Source organism: Mastomys coucha, unplaced genomic scaffold, assembly GCF_008632895.1.
Source record: "Mastomys coucha isolate ucsf_1 unplaced genomic scaffold, UCSF_Mcou_1 pScaffold8, whole genome shotgun sequence".
NCBI lineage: Eukaryota > Metazoa > Chordata > Mammalia > Rodentia > Muridae > Mastomys > Mastomys coucha.
Window position 1 is genome coordinate 4,709,958 of NW_022196914.1, and position 7,762 is coordinate 4,717,719.

Here is a 7,762-nt window from a genome sequence, read left to right on the forward strand (position 1 = left end):
TGGAGAAGGAGATGGAGAGGGAGAGAGGGGGAGGCAGACAGAGCCTTTTGAAACCTCAAAGCCCAGTGACATAAATCCTCTAAGGCCTGAGCCTAACAGTTCCACTAATTAGAGACAAAGCATTTAAACACAGGAATATATGGGGGGCTTTCTAATTCAAACCACAACAACATGATTACAAGCTTTTTTTTTTTGGTTTTTCGAGACAGGGTTTCTCTGTATAGCCCTGGCTGTCCTGGAACTCACTCTGTAGACCAGGCTGGCCTCGAACTCAGAAATCCGCCTGCCTCTGCCTCCCAAGTGCTGGGATTAAAGGCATGTGCCACCACTGCCTGGCCCAGCTTCTTTTTTTTAATCTCAGTGAAGCTTTCAGACATGTTTCAATATTTTAGGTTGGTATTATTGCTTTTATTTATAATGACAGTGACTTGTTCTTGGTAAATGAAATCACTGGTAAAAGTAATTGTTTCTTTTTTGCCTTTGTCCTCTTGTCAACTCAGCCTTACCAAAATGAATTCTCCCTATACCTATGAAGAGGTCAGGGCTTATTCGTCTACTAATTAGGGAAGTACAAACCATTGTGCATCATAATACACATGGCCTTCATTGTTGTGTTCTGGTTGCAGCGTTCTGTCCACTAGGGCTCCACACAGTGTGTATAATTTGCTTCTGACACATCACTGTTTCAGGGCGAGGTGAAAATTTTAGAATTTTAGAAAATGTAGGGGCTGGTGAATAGTTGAGCCAGTAAACTGCCTGTCATATAAGCACGAGGACCTGAATTTCATCCTTAGTGCCCATGTAAAAAACAGGTATGATGGTGCTCACTTAATGATTCTAGTGCTGGATCAGTGGAAGTGGGCAGATCCCTAGGACCTGCTGGCCAGGCAGCCTCACCTAATTGTTGAGGCCCTGTCCCCCAAAACTGAGTGAACCCTTCCTGAGGAATGAATGACACAAGGTTGACTGGCCTCCACCCATTCGCGTGTTCCCGCACACCACCCTACACAAGCAACACAAGGGGTTTTAACATTGTTGGTCGTCTCTGCTTTTCTCCCTCTTTTCCTCTCTTCTTGACACAAGCCACACTTATCTTGGAAGAAGGACTCAGCTGAGAAAATGCTTATCAGATTGCTTATAGATAGTGTTTAGGGTATTTTACTGATTGACGATTGATGTGAGAAAGACATATCACCCCTGACCTGAGCAGTTGGTCCTGGATTGTATAACAAAGCAAAGTGAACGAGCCAGGAGGAGCAAGCTAGTAAGCAAGTAGTTTTACTCCATAGTTTCTGCTTCAGTTCCTGCCTCCAGGTTGTTACCCTGGCTTCCTTCTCTGATCCTGTGAAATGAAATGAACCGTTTTCCTTGCCAAGTTGGTTTGGTTAGTTTTTAATCACAGCAATAGAAACCTAAGACACCTGATAAGAGAGGTAACATTAGACTCCTTTCTTTTTCAGATCGCAGATTTTATTTCTATTTTGAAAAGTTAATACATTTTTGTTTTGTTTTGTTTTTGAGACAGGGCCTCACCATGTAGATCTGGCTGGCCTAGAACTTGTGTAGACCAGGCTAGCCTCAAATTCATAATCTGCATGCTTCTGCCTCTCAAGTGCTGGGGCTAAAGGCATGTGCCACCTCAGCCAGCTGGAGCATTTTTCCCTTGAGGTGCTATGGATTGTTTGTAGGGCCTTACACATGATGGACAAGCACTTCACAAATGAGCTGTATCTCCTGTCCACTAAAGAATACATTTATAGCCCTGTGATGCCATTATACTAGTATTAAGTATTTGCATTTGTAAAAATTAATCTTCACAGTTTGAAACATAATAGTAGATTCTGTGCTCTGAGTAACGTGCCATTTACTCTATGGAACTGTGGGTCATAGGTGGCTTCATGTCCCCTAGCTTTAGATCTGTTGCTAAGCAATCAGTGCTGCTCAAGTTGTGTATTAAGTCATCAAGTCTTTGTTGTTGTTTGAATCTGGAACTAATTACTATGGAGACCAGTATAACAGATTGTGATTGTGAGCTAAGCATCGCAGTATTATTAGAGAAGTAGATTCTTAGGTGGCCAAGCAACAGCCATGTGTGCGCCTTAGAAAGTGTAAAGGAGACCATGTTCCTAACCACTTATTTTTATTTGTAGTATGATCGAAGCCTTGTCAAAATCTGAACATATTACTCCTCATTCACTTTGTATGGATGCAAATTCAGAAACTTCTAGGTAAGAATTTTTATCTACTGTACAATTTTGAAATGTTTTAAAAATAAGAAAATATACCTCCTGTGCCAGCCTGAAATAGTTGTAAAATGTTTGTTCTAAACACTAAGAAAATAAGTAAAAGTAATATGATACATTGAAAAAGCAGTGTAGGCACAAAGTTTTGAGACCTCAAGTAATTATTTACAGGTTTTTCCCATATCTGTGTTTTAAAGAAATGAACTATGTTGAGACAGTCTTTTCAGAAAAAAGAAAATCCAGTACTAGAGATACTATTGAAATATTGTTCCCATTCATCTTCTGATCCCTAACATAAGAAATGCTTTTAGCCCATTTTAATATTCTTTCCTTCATTTTGCAGTACTGGATGTTGAACCTAAAGCCTCAAGCAGGCTAAACTGTCTACCACTGAGCTCCCTTAACCAGTGCTACCCTGCCCCACCCGATTAGCTTCGGAGAGCAGAGGAGAGAGGTCAGGCCACTGCACTGAAGACTTCAGGATCTTTAGATTTATCCTCTTTGTCTTTTTAATTTCTTCTACAAGAGCAGATCAGAGTGCTAATAAAATTTGCTGAGTTAGAAGGAAAATTCAGTACAATTTTATATAGAAAAAATTCTGACTTGATCTCCTTGCTAGCTGATTAAAATCATCACATCAATTGTGAAGTCTGTTGTCATAGATTTACCATGTAAATGCAGTTTTGGTTTAAAACATGCTCACTGCACAACAAAGGGAAAATAGCAGTGCTGAAAGGGAATGAGTGAATGTAGGTTTAAATCCACCTGCAATTGTGTATGCTCTGTTCTGAAACAATGACTGTTTATTTGAATATTACCTTGCCTGTTCCCTTATTCAGTTGATGAAATTTATTTGCTTAGAAAGTACTGGAAATCTAGTTGGGGTGGCATATGCTTTTAATCCCAGCACTTGGGATGCAGAGGCAAGCAGAGCTCTGTAACATATGGTCAGCCTGATCTACTTAGTGAGTTTCAGGTTAGCCAGGGCTACATATAGAGCCCTTATTGAAAGAAAAGATAGGGGGAGGGGGAGAAAAAAAACCTGGAGACTTACTATATTTTAGGAATCATTTCTTAATAATTGTTTTGTCCAAAAAACAAGACCTAAGAACTTGTTTTGGTCTTTAATTTTTTTCTACTTTTTTTTTTTAAATATTTATTTATTTATTTTATGTATATGAGTACACTATAGCTGTACAGGTGGTTGCTGGGAATTGAATTCAGGACCTCTGCTCACTCGAGTCAGCCCCATTCTCTCAGGCCCCAAGATTTATTATTATAAATAAGTACACTGTTGCTGTCTTCAGACATACCAGAAGAGGGTGTCAGATCTCATTACAGATGGTTGTGAGCCACCATGTGGTTGCTGGGATTTGAACTCAGGATCTTCAGAAGAGCAGTCAGTGCTTTTACTCGCTGAGCCATCTCACCAGCCCCTAATTTTTTATTTTATATAAGTATTTTTGTTATGGTTTATTGCAAATGGAGCCTCTGGTTTGTTTGAGAATGAAATGTTATAGTTCTGTGGTTTTATATTTAATAATTACCAGAAGTCATTTGTGCTTATAACCCAGAAATTAAACATTTTTTAACTTTTTTCCTTCTTAATTCTATTTTCCAAAATCAATTTTATGAAAACTTTATTCTTAAGTCAGTACCATTAATAAGGATGATTGCCTCAGATGCCTTCAGGACCAGTGTGGTGGCTGTTCTAGGCTGTAATATTACTGAAAGACATGTTACATGAAAGGCATCCAACAGTAGGTACCGGGGAGCCCTGAAAAATACATGAATGAAACCTTCAAGACAAGAAAAAATGGTGTCTAAAAATTTAGGTTATAGACAACTGATTGTTTTGGGTTTTTTGTTGTTATTGTTGATTAATGTATGTTTTTATTTAAATGTTTTCACACAGTGCACAGGTTTTTGAACTTAAAGAAAAATCATCCACAGTCCCACCCCTCATGTCAAGTGGAGCCCAGGTTACTTCACAAACACCTCAGAAGATGCAGGGAGATGAGCTCAGGGTTCACTTACCGGATTCTTCTGATTCTGTTAGGCAGATGCTCCAAGATGAGATGTTTAAATTAGTTCAGGTGAGCATGTGGCTGTGTAAGTAAATCTCCACCTTATATATAATTTAAAATTAACAAATTCATAGAAGTGGACTACTCAAAATGGAATTTCATGCATTTCTTTGTCCTTATGAGTCATTGCATGTCATTTAGCATTTGAGAATGTGGCTCTTAACTGTGATATCTTAACTTCTTTTCATTGTTTTTAAAATCTCTTTTTGTTTTATTCTAGCTGCAGCAGATCAATTTTCTGAGCCTGATGCAAATAGTAGGACCATCGGTTGCCAATCTCCCAGACATGCATGGACTTCTCCAGCAGGCTCAGTCTGTGCGTTTCGGGGAAAGCCAAGTATCAAATGCCACAAGGAGTGATTGTATTGAAGTCCACAGCAGACAGAGAGTTTTTGCCAAACCACAATCCATGGGCGAGTGTACTAGGGAGCCTGGCAAGAACAGCCCACCAGACCATGAAAGAGTTAGCCAACCTGTTCCAGATAGTAATGGAGATACACAGGTAATTCCCACAAAGATACTATTAAGAAGAAATAACCCAGTGGCAAAGTGCTTGTTGAAGGTTTGAGTTCATTCCTCAGAAACAGTGTTAAAAAACAAAAGGCATGGTGGTGCATACTTAAGATCACAGCACTGGGGAGGTAGTGAAAGTCAGATCCCTGCGGCTCACTAGCCAGAGCCTAACCTGCTGGGTGAGTACATGCCAACAAGAGACCCTGCTTTAAAGTAACAAAAAACAAAAACAAAAACAAAAACAAAGCAAAAGAATGGTGGATGGCACCTGAAGAGTGACACCCAAGGTATGACCTCTACCTGCACATGGACTCTTAAATTCTGTTCTGGTTTTATTTCTGTTCCTGTCGTAAAATTCCCTGACAAAGCAACTTGGGGGAGAAAGGATTTATTTTGGCTTGCTGTTCCAGGCTATCGTCTATTATTTAAGGTTAAAGTAAAAGGAGATTGAAGTGTGGAGTCACAGTCACCTTACTTATGCTCAGCTCCCTTCTCCACTTTACATAGTCTGGGACCCGATGCCTAGGGAGTGCTGCCACGAGCTATAGGCTGGGCCCTCCCATGTCAGTTAACTTAATTAAGGTGGTCTTCTACAGAGATGGCCGCAGACCAACACAGTGTAGACAACCTGTTAATTAAAATTGTTTCTTGTGGTGATTCTAGATTATCTCGACAAAGCTAGTCATACACACAAAGTAGATAGCATTTGTGTCCTTTTCGGTTAATCGTTGGCTTTTTTTTTATTTGAATGTATTTTTTAGCAATTTTTCTAAGATACTATTTATTCAGATCATACTGAATATTATTTATAAAATAAGGAATTTGTAGTATATTCTAAATTTATATAATATTTTTCTTTTAGGATATTCCACATGGGAGTACTCCTTTATGTCAATTAGATGGCCAGCCCAAGGTGAGAGGACAAACTGGAGCATCTCGAAACTTTGTAGCTCCTTGCTTTTCCGCTGCTCCTGCTGGAGACACTGGCCTCCAGCTTTTGTTCACGCCTGCTGCTGTCCAGAAGGCACCTCAGCTGATTCCACCTGCCAGAACAGTCACTCCAGGTCGTGGTTTTCCTTTGCTTCATTTTCAACCCAAGCATGATTTCAAGCCCCTTTCCTTACCTGTAGGAAGGATTGCAGAAGTTCCTTTCAGGCCCCAGGGCCAACCAAAAGAGGATTGGGGCTCATCTGACACTTGCCACCCTCCTGTGTCTCAGAGAACAGTGCATACCACGTTACCATCTCCTTCAGACTCAAGCCACTATAATGCCAAAGCCGTGAGAGAAGCAGAGGCTGTCCTCACAGGTACCCCGAAGCTCATGACCATAGATCAGTGTGGTGAGCACGGGTACTTGCGACCTCAGCAGGATTCTTCAGTACTTATAAAGCCAGAAAATGTATTTGATGTTAAACCAAGGCCCCCTGAGACAGCTCTTCAGAATTCTTTTGGACTTCCTTTACTACACCTGCAGTTTAAGCCTCCTTATATATTCTCACCACCACCAAGAGCATTAAGTGGATTTCCCTCAGTTGCCGGCACAGAAGGAAGAGAACATCCACAACTATCATTCCTTCATCCATGCCTGCCCCCAGAGAATACGGTAATGACTTTTTCTGTGGTGATTGAAGCGCTGAGCCCTGTGTTTTCTCATGCTGTAAATACTTCCTGTATTTACAGGAACACACATTTGAGAGCCCTAGAAAATGTTTTAACATCATTTTGGGTGTGAGTATGTGTCTTAGGGTTACTACTGCTGTGATTTAAAAACAAACACCATGACCAAAGGAACTTGGGGAGGAAAAGGTTTATTTGGCTTAACACTTCCGCATTGCTGTTTATTGAAGAAGTCAAGGCAGGAACCTGGAGGCAGAACCTGATGCAGAGGCCATGGAGGGTGCTACTTATTGCCTTGCTCATGGCTTGCTCAGCCTGCTTTCTTTTTTTTTCTTTTTCTTTCTTTCTATTTTTTTTTGAGACAGGGTTTCTCTGTATAGCCCTGGCTGTCCTGGAACTCACTCTGTAGACCAGGCTGGCCTCGAACTCAGAAATCCACCTGCTTCTGCCTCCCAAGTGCTGGCATTAAAGGCATGCACCACCACTGTCCAGCTCAGCCTGCTTTCTTAACCCAGGACCACCAGCCCAGGGATAGTACCACTCACAGTACACTGGGCCCTCTCACATTAATCATAATGAAGAAAATTCCCTACAGACCTTCCTAGAGCCCAGTCTTATGAAGACATTTTCTTAATTGAGGTTCCCTCCTCTCAGATGACTTTATATTGTGTCAAGCTAACATAAAACTCTCCACCAAGAGCATTAAGTAGATTTTCCTCAGTACCTGGCACAGAAGGAAGAGAACATCCACAACTATCATTCCTTCATCCATGCCTGCCCCCAGAGAATACGGTAATGACTTTGTGTGTGACTATTGTGCACACATGTGCATGCCATGAGCACACATTTGAATATGGAAGGACAGCTTGTGTGGTCTAGTTCTCTTTTACCCTGTGAGTTCTGGGAATTGGACCTAAGTCCCCGGGCCAAGCAGTAGGCACTTTTACCTGCTGACCTGTTTCCTCAGCCCATTTCTTAAGAGAATTCTTCTGTTACAGACAACAGTGTAAAAGTCAGGGTTAAAATAATTTTATGTTTTAAATTTTTAGGTATTTTGTATGCCTACCTGAATCTACACTCTTTTAAACGTGTATTTTCCTGCACAAAAAAGATAATAAGTAAAATAAATTTATTATGTACTCTATGCTTGTATGTGTGAGTGTGTATAGGGGTATATGAGTGTATAGGGGTGTGTGAGTATGTGTGTGTGTGTAGCAAGTACACATGGTGTGTGTGAAGTTTCTAGCAATATTATTATGCTCAAATCTGTTTCACAAAAACTTTTTTTTTGTTTTTTTGGTT

General features: G+C 40.5%; 1 protein-coding gene across 5 annotated transcripts in view; it reads left to right on the top strand.

The window, feature by feature from the left end:
- Positions 1 to 7,762, top strand: part of Cplane1 (ciliogenesis and planar polarity effector 1) — a 94,685-nt gene that overhangs the window by 50,339 nt on the left and 36,584 nt on the right. For all 5 annotated transcript variants that reach the window (XR_004115585.1, XM_031359817.1, XM_031359818.1 and 2 more), the window contains 4 exons: positions 2,151 to 2,228; positions 4,159 to 4,339; positions 4,551 to 4,832; positions 5,706 to 6,446. Coding sequence is in view for 4 of the 5 variants with exons in the window: in XM_031359817.1 (XP_031215677.1) it covers positions 2,151 to 2,228; positions 4,159 to 4,339; positions 4,551 to 4,832; positions 5,706 to 6,446 (1,282 nt within the window). In the remaining variant the exon portion in view is untranslated. The remainder of the gene's footprint in view (positions 1 to 2,150; positions 2,229 to 4,158; positions 4,340 to 4,550; positions 4,833 to 5,705; positions 6,447 to 7,762) is intronic.